This window comes from Manis javanica, chromosome 4, assembly GCF_040802235.1.
Source record: "Manis javanica isolate MJ-LG chromosome 4, MJ_LKY, whole genome shotgun sequence".
NCBI lineage: Eukaryota > Metazoa > Chordata > Mammalia > Pholidota > Manidae > Manis > Manis javanica.
In genome coordinates, this window is record NC_133159.1 from 158,120,278 (window position 1) to 158,134,485 (window position 14,208).

General features: G+C 54.0%; 1 protein-coding gene across 1 annotated transcript; it reads right to left on the minus strand.

Annotated features, from left to right (window-relative positions):
• Positions 1-289: 289 nt before the first annotated feature.
• TBX21 (T-box transcription factor 21) lies at positions 290-11,833 on the minus strand. Its single transcript, XM_017659369.3, has 6 exons — positions 11,113-11,833; positions 3,279-3,433; positions 2,829-2,950; positions 2,066-2,224; positions 1,875-1,936; positions 290-1,650 (listed from the first exon to the last, which is right to left on the minus strand). The coding sequence occupies exons 1-6, from the start codon at positions 11,601-11,603 to the stop codon at positions 1,032-1,034; spliced, it is 1,608 nt and encodes a 535-aa protein (XP_017514858.1). The 5' UTR covers positions 11,604-11,833; the 3' UTR covers positions 290-1,031.
• Between the last annotated feature and the right edge of the window lie 2,375 nt (positions 11,834-14,208).

Genomic DNA, 14,208 nt, shown 5'->3' on the forward strand with positions numbered 1-14,208 from the left:
ACCCTCCTCCACAGGTCAAGGGGACAAACAGGCAGAGGGCCCGATGGTTCTCTGTCCCAAGATGCCTTGTGAGGTGGCATCAACCACAACCTGAGCACAGCAGGTAGGACATGTGGCCTTGCTCTAACTCAGGCAATCCCCTGAATGAAGTCACTTGGGATGTCTAGGAGGTCCAGGTTCTTAGGAACTGTGGGTCCTGCTGGAAAGCCGACGGCAGCGTTGATGTGGCTGCCATGTCCAGCAGGGTCCCCATGCATGTCCCCCAGCCGGGCACCCAAGCAAGACACACTTGACAGTTTCATGTTTATTTTCAGAAAGTGATGGAGACAAATGAAATACATTCAGACACCACTCTCTGTACAATAAATAGCCTCCCCCATTCCAAAAAGGAAAAAAAAAAGAAAAAAGCACACGCGCACCCACAGCCACTACCCCCAAGACTTTGCTTCTCACCAAGCGTACCATGCCCCCTCCCCAGCCCCTTCCTCAGGTTCCCATTGTTTCTGAGCGGGTGGGGCCCAGGCCAGCTGCCCAGGGTCACCTGCGTCCTCTCCTGGCCCCTGGCTGGATGGCTGTTGTTACAAAATCCACAGATCTTTCTTTTCAGACCAGGAGTTTACACATGCAAACAAAACGACTGAAAGTCCGCCAAGGGAAAGCGCCGGTCTCCAGACCCCCCCTTGCGCACGGACCGCACGCGCACCCCCAGGAGGGAGAAAGCTCCTCTGTGGCCAGGCTCTTGTTCTGTTTTCTGTTCTTGGGCTGAGAACCCACAGCCAGAAGGAGCACCAGGTAAACGTCTGTAGTTGGGGCAAAGGGAGAGGAAGGGAACACTCCTCTCGGGTTTCATGGGGGCCAGGAAGCAAGATGCAAACCCCAGAATCAGCCTTGGCCCCCTTCTTTGTCAACCAACTACAAAAGAAGGGACAGAGGGAGCTGGGGAGCCTCTCAGTCCTGAGTCTGCTGTCTATGTTAGTTGGTGTCCTCCAACCTAATGACACTATTTCTGTTCCTTTGGCCATGTCATCTGTTCAGTTGGGAAAATAGTTATAAAACTGGCCTTCGGTTTCCTTATCAAAAGGAGAAGGGGCCCCAGCAGGGGAGGAGCTGTCGCCACTGGAAGGATAGGGGGACACACGCCTCCTCTTAGAGTCTCCTTCGCACAGTCCTGAGTCATTAGACTCTAGCCGGATGGAGGTGATCTCAGTCCACACTGAGGGGGCGCCCTGGTCCTCTGGTCCCCGCCCCTCTGAAGCTCCAGGGCCAGGTTCCATGGGTAGAGTCCGCATGGGGCGGAACCAGCTGGCTGGGCCCATCTTGGGAGAGTACTGGGGGGCCACAGGCCAGTTGGCTCCAGGCGCCAGGACCTCCTGGCCTCGGTAGTAGGACATGGCAGGCCCAGGGGCAGAGGGCAGGAAAGCAGGCTTCATGCTAACTGCTCGAAACTCAGCCTCATAGCTGTGGTCCCGGGGGGCCCCCAGCCAGTAAGGCTGGGGAACCACATCCTTGGCCTGGCCAGGAAGGTCGGGGTAGAAGCGGCTGGGAACGGGATACTGGTTGGGTAGGAGAGGAGAGTAGTGGTCTCCCCCAAGCAATTGACAGTTGGGTCCAGGTGGGGAGGGGATGCTGGTGTCCACAGATGCATACATGCTAAAAAAAATAGGGGGCAAAAAACCAGGAGTCAAACAGAACCGGTCACCTATGAGACTGCCCATTGCACATCCCTCCCGGGACCCTCCTTCCCTGGCTTGCACCCACCCCACCCTTTCCCACCCTCAGGGGACATGCAGAGCACATGTCTAGAGTCCCAGGCCCAGGAGGAACCAAGAGGAGGCCCTCTGCTGCAAAGGTGAGTTGAACCCAGTGGCACTTACGACTCAAAGTTCTCCCGGAATCCTTTGGCAAAAGGGTTATTATCAATTTTCAGTTGAGTGATCTAGAGAGAGGGGGAATAGAGTCACCTGAGTCTGGGACTAGGGAATTTCCAAAATCTCTACCAGGGAAGATGTGGTTCTGCACTGTCTCCCCGCCTCCCAGGCTCAGGCCCAGCCCCGGCAGCCCTCACCTCTGCGTTCTGGTAGGCGGTCACCGCAATAAACTGGGTTTCTTGGAAAGTGAAGATATGCGTTTTGGAAGCGCTGCAGGCCGCCTCTGGCTCTCCATCCGTCACCTCAACGATGTGCAGCCGGGGCTGGTACTTATGGAGGGACTGGAGCACAATCATCTGGGAGGGAGCAAAGTGGTTGTGGGGTGGCAGGGAGGAAGCATGAGGGGTCCCCCCACCCCCACCCCACCTACGGCCAGCCGTATGCCCCTGCTAGAGAGGACCCTGAGCTCATCATGTCCATTCCCCTGCCTGCTCCCTGTAACTTCTCCCACACCTTCCAACTGTGGTCCCCAGCCCCTCTGGGGCACCATTCTGTCCTCCTGCCCCATTTCCTACCCACAGATACCCACTGTGACCAAGGTATTAGCATAACCAGGACTTTTCAGGGGTAAGGGTACTTTGACTAGGATTGTTCAACCTAGAGAAACTGTACCTGTTCCTTGGGACCACTCGGACCAACTCGGCACCCAGCAGTGGCAGCCAGGATCCAGTGAAGAACCTCCCCCCATCCCCCACCTGCACCACCCCTGGCTTCTATCAGCCTGAATGTGGCTCCCTGTCCCCTCCTGAGATTCAGCTTCTTCACCTTCAGCTTCCCCCCAAGGTGGGTGGAAAAGACCCAGAGTCCTCTAGAAAAGCGATTCTATAGAACAGAACCAGCCTACAGGACCACCTGTGGCCTCAGGGGAGGTGGGGGCTAGCCTGTGGGGAGGGGTCCCACCTGGGTCACATTGTTGGAGGCCCCCTTGTTGTTCGTGAGCTTTAGTTTCCCAAATGAAACTTCCTGGCGCATCCAGTGGGCTCCAGTGTTGGGGGAATCTGGGTGGACGTACAGGCGATTTCCTGTGGACAGTGAACCTCTTTGGTATGCAGCCCCTGGGACCAGATCTCTGGTGGTGGGGCTCCTGTGCCTGTTGTGAGGGGATGGTCAAAAAAAGATGCAAGGGGTGCACCACACAGGGCAGGACAAGAGGAGGTGTGCTCAGAGGACTGAGCAGAAGACAGGCTACAGCAAAGAAGAAAACAGATGACAAGCAGAATGGGTGCGAGCAGTGGGATGGGAGTTAAATCCCAGGTGTGGGAACAGGGGTTTAGGGGTTTCTCCAGGATCCACCAGGGGGCGCCCAGTCTTTGAGATAAGAGCGACCACACCTCTCAAGGGTGTTCGTACCTGGCATGCTGCCCTCGGCCTTTCCGCACTGCACCCACTTGCCACTCTGATACCGCCAGTGGTGCTGGTCCACCAAGACCACGTCCACAAACATCCGGTAATGGCTGGTGGGCTCCAGCCCAGCCACAGTAAATGACAGGAATGGGAACATCCGCCTGGGGTGAACAGAGAGACCGGCCAATATCCATCAGGCCCCAGCCCCGCGGGCAGCCAGCCCTGTGCAAAGGCCTTCAGTGGCATGATTGAACTGGCTCCCATCCCTCATGAGAGCCAACTGGAAATGATGGGGAATTCTGCCAGCTAGTTGTTAAACACAGCCATGACTGAACATTAAATTATATAAACTTACAATTAAACACATTATATTATAAACCAAAGTAATAAATACTCCAAAACCACCACTTCCAATTATTTTACTATGCTTCACTATCATCTCTGCTCTTGAGGATAGTTACGTCTACAGAGCCTGCATGGTGGAAATACTAGGTAATGTGCATTACTGCACATCCCTCCCCATCTTGAAGTTCATGAAACCGTGTTGGGCAGCTTGAAATCAGCCGTCATGGGAGTATTTAAACCATGGAAATCAGTGAACAGGGTTTAAAATTTTTTTTTCTTTCAGAGGGTCAGTCATTAGACATGAACTGCACACTACTGTCCTGAACCTTAGTTTGCCTCCTAAAGGGGTCAAAGCCACAAGCCAGCCCCCCACAGGCAGTTCTTTGCAAGCCTCCATGCCTCAGTCCCCATCTATCCTCTCCACCGTGGTAACACACACCTAGCCCTATGGGCCCTATGGCCCTCACCCCCAGTGCTCCCTGCCCCATCCCCCTGGACCTGATGTCTGAAGGATGGCCTGCCCCAGGCCTAGGCCATCAGAGAAGCAGCTAAACCCCTAGATGGAGCTTCCCATCCACTGAGCACAGTCCTCATGCTCAAAGCCTTGCTTCCCAGGAAGAGTGGAGGAAGGTGAGGCTGGAGGCTGCATTACCTCCCACCGTGCCAGAGTAGTAGCTTCAGAGAAGGAAGCACTCCCATACCACAACCATCTCCACCACCTCCTCTGTCACTACAACCACCACCTCCACCATCACCGCCATCACAACCACCTCCACCTCCACCTCCATCACCACTACAACCATCACCACCATCACCACCCCATCACCAACATCACTACAACCACTGCCTCCTCCATCACCACCCCCACCACCACCCCATCACCACCATCATACCACCATCACCACCATCACTCCCACCACCACCTCCACCAGCACCATCACTACAACCATCACCACCATCACTATAACCACTGCCTCCTCCATCACCACCCCCACCACCATCACTACCACCCTATCACTACAACCACCACCACCCTCACCACCCCCCCACCACCCTCACCACCCCACCACCACCATCACAACCACCTCCACCTCCACCTCCATCACCACTACCCTGCCTCCTCCATTACCACCCCCACCACCATCACCCCATCACCACCATCACCACCATCATACCACCATCACCACCATCACCACTCCTACCCCCACCATCACTATCCCCACTCCCCCCTCCATTACCACCCCCCCCACCATCACCAACACCCGCATCGCCACCATCATACCACCATCGTCACTGCCACCACCACCTCCACTGTCACTACCCCCACCACCTCCACCATCACTACAACCATCACCACCATCACTGCCCCTATCACCAACATCACTACCACCATCACCACCATCACTACCCCCACCACCTCCACCATCACTACAACCATCACCACCGTCACTACCACCACCACCTCCACCATCACTACAACCATCACCACCATCACCGCCCCTATCACCAACATCACTACCACCATCACCACCATCACTACCACCACCATCTCCACCATCACCACCATCACCACCCCTATCACCAACATCACTACAACCACTGCCTCCTCTGTCACCCCCACCCCCACCATCACCACTCCCACCAACAACATCACCACCACCACCACCTCCACCATCACTACAAACCATCACTACCATCACTGCCCCTATCACCAACATCACTATCACCATCACCACCATCACTACCCGCACCACCTCCACCATCACTACAACCATCACCACCGTCACTACCACCACCATCTCCACCATCACCACCATCACCACCCCTATCACCAACATCACTACAACCACTGCCTCCTCTGTCACCCCCCCCCCCACCATCACCACTCCCACCAACACCATCACCACCCCCACCACCTCCACCATCACTACAACCCATCACTACCATCACTGCCCCTATCACCAACATCACTACCACCATCACCAGCATCACTACCCCCACCACCTCCACCATCACTACAACCATCACCACCGTCACTACCACCACCACCTCCACCATCACTACAACCATCACCACCATCACTGCCCCTATCACCAACATCACTACCACCATTACCACCATCACTACCCCCACCACCTCCACCATCACTACAACCATCACCACCGTCACTACCACCACCACCTCCACCATCACTACAACCATCACTACCATCACCGCCCCTATCACCAACATCACTATAATCACTGCCTCCTCTATCACCAGCCCCCTACCATCACCCTCCCACCACCATCACTACCACCACTGTCAGTACCAGCACCAGTGCCATCACCAGCTTCAAAGGTTTAGCCTTGCTTGTCCAACCCAAGCAGGAAAGAAGAATTTTTAGGATGGTAGCATCAAATACTCATGATTACTTTTCATTCCTGCACAAAACCCTGCAGGGTAGAAAGAAAGCACTGGTCCATGAGTCAGGAAACCTGGGGAGGGGGCGTTCAGGGGCTTAGGAACACTTTGGAGTAGATCCTAGTCCCCAGAGGGTCCCAGAGAAACACCTCTAATAATCTTGGGAAGAGCTCCTGGGAGGAGACTGTCACATTCCTGTCTTCCCCCCAGACTCTCCTGGGCTGAGGAAAAGTGATTTACTTGGCCCTATGGCCTTGGATAACTTAATTTCCAAGCCAAACCTCATTTCTTCACCTGCAAATGGAGATACTAACTCCTGTCCATCTTTCCCCTGAGAGCTGGTAAGAAGTTAAAAAGATGTGAAACAGCTCATCCTCTCTCCAGCCCCACCTCCACCCCACCTTCTCCCAGGCCCAGCGCTGTCAGAGCCCTCTGGCCTGAAGTACCCCCAGCAATAGTCCAGAGCTCTGGTCCCAGGGGCTCGGCAGGCCAAATGACTTGAGAAATCAGAGGTTAGGGATGAAGCCTGGAACAATTGAGGGAGTTTCTACCACCAACTCATTCTCCCACAGTGGTCAGGTCACTCCTACATTTCCTATATGGTAACTAGCTTTTGTCCAAACCTGTAGGAAAACACGAAGAGAAGGAACATATTCATTGTGCCTCTACTTATGCAGCAGCCCACTCATCAAACCAGTCCTTTGAAATGTAAAGTGTTATTTCCAATTTTATACTTGAAGAAACTGAGGCTTGGAGAGGAGTGGTGATGGCTCCTTGGTGGGAGAGCAGGTCGGGGTCTCCAAAGCTCAGAGCATGTGCTGTGCCCGTGGCCCTCCATCCTGCTTATCACTAGTAGAGGGAAATGGAGGAGACACAGTAAGAGGATGAGGGAAAGGGAGAGGAGAAGGGAGGTCTCAATTTCCCCCTAAATGTCTAGAATCACTACCAGGTAGAAACCTAAAATAGTCCCTGATGTACATGACACTTTGCTGGGGAGGAAACAGGGAATGAAATTGGGTCTGGTGCCAAACTGAGCCCCCCAAACAGACCAGTGTTCTCAGAGGACAGGATCGAAAGACCCAAATTTCTCTGCTGCCCCTAAGAACTATCTCGCCAAGAAATGATTGGTAGGGTGTTCATATCCCTCCCCCATCCTGACATCTCTGATGCTCAAATTCACTGTCATTAAGTATAAATTAAGAAGAGATGGTTTTTATCAGTTACATTGGATCATATCTAATGCTGACGGAGCCTGTAGGGAAATGGGTCCTCTCGAATCTTATTGGAGGGAGTGTGAATCGGTACCACCTCTTCGGAGGGTGACCTGCCACTGCCTGCTACCTATCAAAATGCACGCTCAGGCATCAAGGGCTCTCCTTTGCCTACCAACCTCAGACCCACTTTATCGGAGTCAGACAGCCAGTAGCAAACAGCTGAACAGAGAGCAAAATTGTTTTCACCAGGCCCAAGAGAAATGAATTCAGCTTTAAAATAAAGCCAGCAGCTTTAAAACTAAGAAAAAATTTTAAAGATCTAAAAAGTTCTCAGAGTTGGGAACGTAAAGAAGGGAAAATCATGTCTGTGAGGATCAAGGATTGTGTGTGGCTGAAATTGTTTTATCAACAGCTAACTTCACACATACATACACAGTGCAAATTGAGTTACTTAACAACAGAGCTACCCCAAGTTATCTTAATTATAATAATCAACTAATCACACCCAGAAAAATGGGGATTGCCAGCAATTAATGCACACCCACACACCCACACACACAGAGATACCAGGCCCGCTCTTTCTCTACTGAGAATGTCTACCACCAACTATTTTATGCTTGCCAACACATTCACAGCACACATACGCTGCCTCACAGAAACACTACTCAGATCCGGGCACCCCAAATCTCACAAGCACAAAAACTTGAACACCAAAGTCTCCAGGTAGCTAGTCCATCATTTTGTCCTCAATGTCCCCTTGTCTCCCTATCTGAGCTGCCTGGACCAGCCTCTGGACCTGGGATTCATGCTCCCCACCCCATTCCTGCCCATGGAGAAGAGGATGCCTGTGCTGCCTGTCCACACTAGGGATGGGTCTCTAGTGGGTGGGAGAGGCACAATCCAGGAGGGAATGAGTCAGCCCAGGGCAAAAGGCTGCAGGGTTGTGGGTGGCCCTGGGTGGAAGGATTTTTCAAAAAGGAAGAAGGCTGTGGGTGATGCGGTGGTGACTGGCAAGTCACTAGAACCCAAGAAGGGACAGGCCTGCCTGCCAAAGAAGGACAGAAAGAGCTGTGCTCTGAGCCCAAGCCTTGCTTTTCAGAAACCAGAATCAGAAGGAAATGGCCGCTGACTTCCCAGATCACTGAAGCCCAAGCTCAGAAATGCGGGTGGGTGATTCTGGGCTGAATTGGGGATCATGTGTCATCTGTCCCTTCCAACCCATCATGGGGGCCCCTAAGGCCTGATCCAAGGGGAGGCACCAAAGGAAACGGTGAGGGGCTACTGCCCCATTTCATCAGCAATCCCACAATGTCCAAAGCAGCAGTCCCTCAGGATGGATGGAAAGCATGAAGATTGCAAAACACACACACACACAACAATCAGAGAAATTTTATGATATTTAGGAATTTCCTTTCAGGTTCGCTAATGGTATTGTGTTCATTTTCAAAGGTACATGGAGAAATATTTAAGGATGAAATAGTATAATATCTACCATTTACTTACTAATTACACCATTACTAATATAGTTGCAGACAGGAAGGGTAGCAGTGAAGTGCGTGAGGATACAGAAGAACAAGACTGTATGGTGTTAACAACTGTTGAAACTGGGTGATGGGTAGAGGGAGGCCAACTACATTTTTCTTTTCACTTTTGTGTATATTAGAATTTTGTATCATAAAAGACAGTGTATGGATGTAAGGGAGACAAAAAAAACCTGTCATGAGAGAATTATTCAGCAGGGACATGAAGAAAGAGGGAGGCCATCATGGCAGAGATGGCCACCCACACTCAGAGACATGTCCCCCTAAGACACCTTCCTACATGGCCTTCGGGCTGCCCACCAGTCAGCCCAGCACCTGCCTGATCCCTGAAGCTCTGACTGATGCTCCATCCATCCCATCCCACGGGACTGGATGGGCAGAGCCCAGCAACAGGCTGTGAGGAGACCCAGCCAGGCCTCAGGGTGCAAAGCCCCCTGACTCTCCCACAGAGTGGAGGCCTGAGTTCAGGTCTGTTGTGTGACCAAGTACAAGCTACCCATTATCCCTGCCCCTCAGTGCCCTCAGTTGTAAATGGGGAAGCCACTGGCCTACCTAGCACACAGTGAAATAATGGAAGCGAAAGCATTCTGAGTGCATCAAGGCCTTTGGACAGTGTGGGCCGCTCTTTTTACTCCAGGCCGTGGGGGGCTGGAGAAAGACACCAGGCAGATATCATCTGGGTTCTGGTATGTTCTGCCAGTGACAGGTGTGCTCGAAGAAGAGTCTCTTAATATCTCAGGGCCCATTTCCCTGTCTGTGCATGAAGGAGACTGGACAGGATCTTCTGGGTCTCCTCCAGTACGGACCCAATAGGACTAGATGTCTGGGCTGTGCTTAGGTGCACCTGGACGGGGCTATGGTTGTAGGGAGAAGAGAAGAATTATCAGAAGGCTTAGGATTTTAGGCCATGCCATAAAAGAAACTGTGAACATTCCTGGGCTCACCCCAGGGAAAGGGGAACAGCTCAGCAACTTGAAGCCATCTGTGGTTGGTGGACAGGTCCCTCAATCCCAGGCCACCTCACAGAAATCACTGGGAGGGAAGAATGTTCCAGCAATCCCAGATTAAATGCCAAACCCGAGGCCCAGCATGGACTCTCCCTCCCCAAGCCTCACACTTGGTATCTGTTCTTCAACACCTCCTGGGTTCAGGGATGACACAGCCCCTCCACACGGAGGTTCTCTCTGGTCCCCTGCCCACCTGGACTCCCACTGGGAAGGGTGGGTACACACTCACACACACCAGACCCAGGCAGGGCGCACTCAGAGTGCTGCTTACTACACAAATACCACACAAGTTGCAAGTTTCTCTTTCTTTCCCCATGCAGGAGGCTCTCTCCGGAAGCAGCACCATCGGCCCCAAACCCTACCCCACATGCAATCAGCTTCAGGACCCTAAGAGCCATAGAGCCATGGGTTACCAGGATAGACCTTGGACCAGTGACTATCTGCACAGGGGGACAGGTTTTCAGAGGACAGACCTCCAAGGGGACAGACTGTGGTACTGGCTGCCGGCTGAGACCCATGGATTAATTTCACCTGCTTAGGCCCATGGGCATTAGTACCCTCAGGGCAGGGGCCTGTGCCTGGGAGGGACCTGTCACCCCCACCCTCATTTTATTCCCCACCAGCCTGCAACACACATACACACACACACACACACACACACACACACACACACACACACACACACACCCCAGACATATGATCCCAAAGTACTACCGGAAAGGAAAGTTGGTGACTGCCTCTCCATGTCACCAAATCCCAGTCGTACCCACCCCCCAAGGCTGACCTGTGTGCAACAGCAGCAGACCAGCTGGGAGAGGTAGGCAGAGGGGCCCCGGGACAGGAAGGCTGGGTTATTGCCCCCCACACTGCAAGGCTGCCCTCCACTCCAGCTCCCCACGCTGAGAGGCTAAGAGGCATCCTGCCCTGTCAGAGCAGCAACACGGGCGCCCCCTCCGCCTCCAGCGACCCCCTTCAGGCAGAAAGCAGGGCAGGGGCACACACCAGTTCTGGGTGAGACCATAGGCACCCTTCCCCTAAGCCATGTGAGCCGCCCATTGCATGCTCTCCCACCCGGATTCCCTTTGACTTCTGCCTATTGGTGTATACAGAGCCCCCAGAACTTTCTTGTCTTCATACGACTCCTTCCCCTCGCACCCCCAAAACCGACGCCAAAGCTGTATGGGACAGGGCGACTTGAGCAAAGTCTAGGCAGGAGAAAAAAAGATGAAAGAAAGGAAAAGAAAAGAAAAAGTGTCCTCGTTTCGGCGGTCGGTCGGAGGCTCCCACCTGCTGGCGGAGCGGCAGCGCTCCCGGCGCGCGCCCCACTCACCGTCCCTGCTTGGTGATGATCATCTCCGTCTGGTGCTGATTAAACTTGGACCACAACAGGTGGTTGTTGAGCGCGACTCTCAGCTTCCCGGACACCTCCAGCCCTGCCGGCAGCGCGTAGTCCTCGCGCGGCCCCGGGTAGAGTCCGGCGCGCGGGTCCGGGACCGCGTAGCCATCCACAGGCTGGTAGCCCTCGGCGCCCGCGGTCGGCGGGAAGGGCTCGCCCGTCCCTGGGAAGCCGGAGGCCTGGGGCCGGGGTGGGTAGGCGTAGGCTCCGAGGAAGCGGCCTGGCGGGGAGGGCACCAGGGCGCCCCCGGCGTACGGCGCCCCCAGGCTGGCGCCCCCGCGACGGTCGGCCGAGTCCTGCACGCCTGTCTCAGGGTAGAAGTAGCGGTTCTGCGGGTCGGCGCCAGGCGCCCGGCCCTCGTCGCTCGCCGGCATTGGCTCGGTGCCCGTTAGCATGTCTCCGCAGCCCGGCTCCACGATGCCCATCCGGGGTGGGCTGGCACCTTCCCTCCACCGTCGAGGACCGGCCCCTCTCCGCGCAGCAGCAGGTGAGTAGGTCGGATGGCCAAGGTGGCCTTTGACGCGGCGGGGCGGGGACCCCACCGGAGCCCGGGCTCGGACGCCTGGGTCCTGCGCCCGCGTTTGGCGGGCGCGCTTTCGGCAGCTCCCGGGCTCTCTCTCTAGCGGGCCGCTGTCACTAGCGGCGCGGCGCCTTTGCTGTGGCTTTATGAAGCTTTCTCGCGCCCCCCCAACCAACTCTGCCACCTCGGCTCCGCCCCCTCTTACCCCGCCCCCTCGTGGCTAATACTCTGCAAATTCTGCAGTCGGCGAGGACTGGCGGGCCCCTGAGGTGGAGTGGGTCCCCGCGCACCTTGTAGTTTGCGCTTAAATACTGCCTTCTGGGGAGATAAGTCCCCCGAAACAGCAACCTGCTTCTCTCTGGATCCTCGTGGAAATTCCACCCATCCTTGAAGGCTCAGCTCAAAAGCCCCCTCCTATGGGAAGCCTTCCGTTGAGGGCCTAGATGGTTCTCACCAGGCCTCCCAGAACTGGCAGGCTTGAGCAAGTAGGAACCGCTTTGACCATGAACATCCAGTAGATACTCATTGATGCACTGTGTGCCCAGGCTCTGTGCTAAGTGGTTTGTGGGATGTGTCTGCTCTGTCACTCAGGTATATGTGACCTGGGCAAGTCACTTCCTTTGTCTGAAAGTCAGTCTCAAGTGCCTCATTGCGGACTAGGGGAACAAATCGATCCACTTCTTGGAGGGGCTGTGAGCCACAAGAGGTGTAATAATGGATTGGACCGCGCTGCATCTTGTTCCTCCAGCCCAGGGCAGATGTGGAACCCAGTGGGCAGCAGGAAGAGTCCCTTGAAGTGGGTTGCATCAGCGAGTGGTTGCCACCGAGGTTTGCAGGGCCCTGGGCTGGGCTGGGCCCACAGAAGCTCCCCTACCTGAGCATGGCAGCCGTGGGCACTGGAGGTATTACTGGGCTGTGGGAGCTCAAAGTTAGAACTGGCTCTGCCTGTCACTCAGGTATATGTGACCTGGGCAAGTCACTTCCTTTGCCTGAAAGTCAGTCTCAAGTGCCTCATTGCAGACTAGGGGAACAAACTGATCTACTTCTTGGAGGGGCTGTGAGCCATACATGAGAGGATGTACCTGTGCAGCATGGTCCAATCCATTATTACACCTGGATGGAAAGCTTTGAGCAGATTCAGAGCTGGCTGACAGGAAGGAAACCCTTGTTCCAAAGGGCTGCTTCTAGTAACAGGGCTAGGGGAGAGTTTTTCTCCATTCTCCTTTTCTGTTGACTAAAGGTAGTTATACCCCTTTTATGACAGAATCCTTTTCCCCGGGTACTGAATGTAGTATCATTGGGAGTTTTCCTGTGTATACGCATATAGAAAATTTAAGCAGTAACATTAAAATTAGACTGTATAAATCACCCCAAATTCTACCCCCCACAGCCAGACAGGATTAACATTTCAGTGTACACCCTTGCAGATGTCCTTCCTTACACACAGTCGGTCTTTTACACACACACACACACACACACACACACACACACACACACACATGATTTTATATAAATACCACACCTACTGCTTTGTAAGGTGTGTCATGGAATTTTTTGCAGGTCAGTATATAAAGATTTACATTTTTAAGAGTGCTTTGAAAAATACATTAACATATTCATTGTGTTAAATGAATATGGTGTGCCTCTCCCCGCACCACCATCCCCGGCCCCACAAGCCCTCCTCAATTCTCCCCTGGAGGCTGGCCCATATCTACATCTCTGTCCCAGCCCAACAGGGCTTCACCCTTAGGGCTCCATGGGGACTCTCTGCTCCCAACTAGAGCTGAACAGAGAGGCAGGTTGGCAGGTGAAGGCGAAGCTGGGGACCCCAGGAGACAGGCATGACCCAGGGAGGGAGAAGGGGGAAGAGAGAATCAGAGTATTCCCTGAAAAAGGGGACCAGATATACAACAGCATCAGACCCAGACACTGGCCTCTTCTCTCTACTTAGCCCCCCACTTCCCGGTGCCTTGGGGGTGGGTGGAGTTTCTGTCCACTGCTCCAACTGGGCCAGCACTGTTTGAAAGAGGGTAACCTTAGGACCCCTGGCTACTTTTTGGGAAATGAGAGATTTCAGTAAGACTTCCCTGAATGACTGACTTCCCCAGGGGACATGAGAATGTTAAATGCTGACACCTCTTTTGGGGGACATTTTTGCTAAGTGCTTGGCTATGGAAGGCCAAATGGAGTCTTGTTCCTCCCTTTTTTCTACCCTAACCTGAGGATTACTCAGGCCAAATGATCCATCCCCCTGCCTCTGAACAGGATGACTTGAGCTCCCACCCAGCTTTTTGGGGCAGGAGGGGTTATGAATGTCAGAATCAGACGGACCTGGGGACATGTCCCTGGAGGAAGAGAGTGGCTGGGGCAGTGTCTCTGCAATCCAATGGTGCTATTAGGGGGTCTTATAGCCTGGCTCATCAACCCCAGATTCCTCACCCCCTCCCTCCAATTTCTTCCACCCAAAAAAGAAAGTGCTTGTGAAAAGCGGGGGCTGAGTGGCCCTGGTG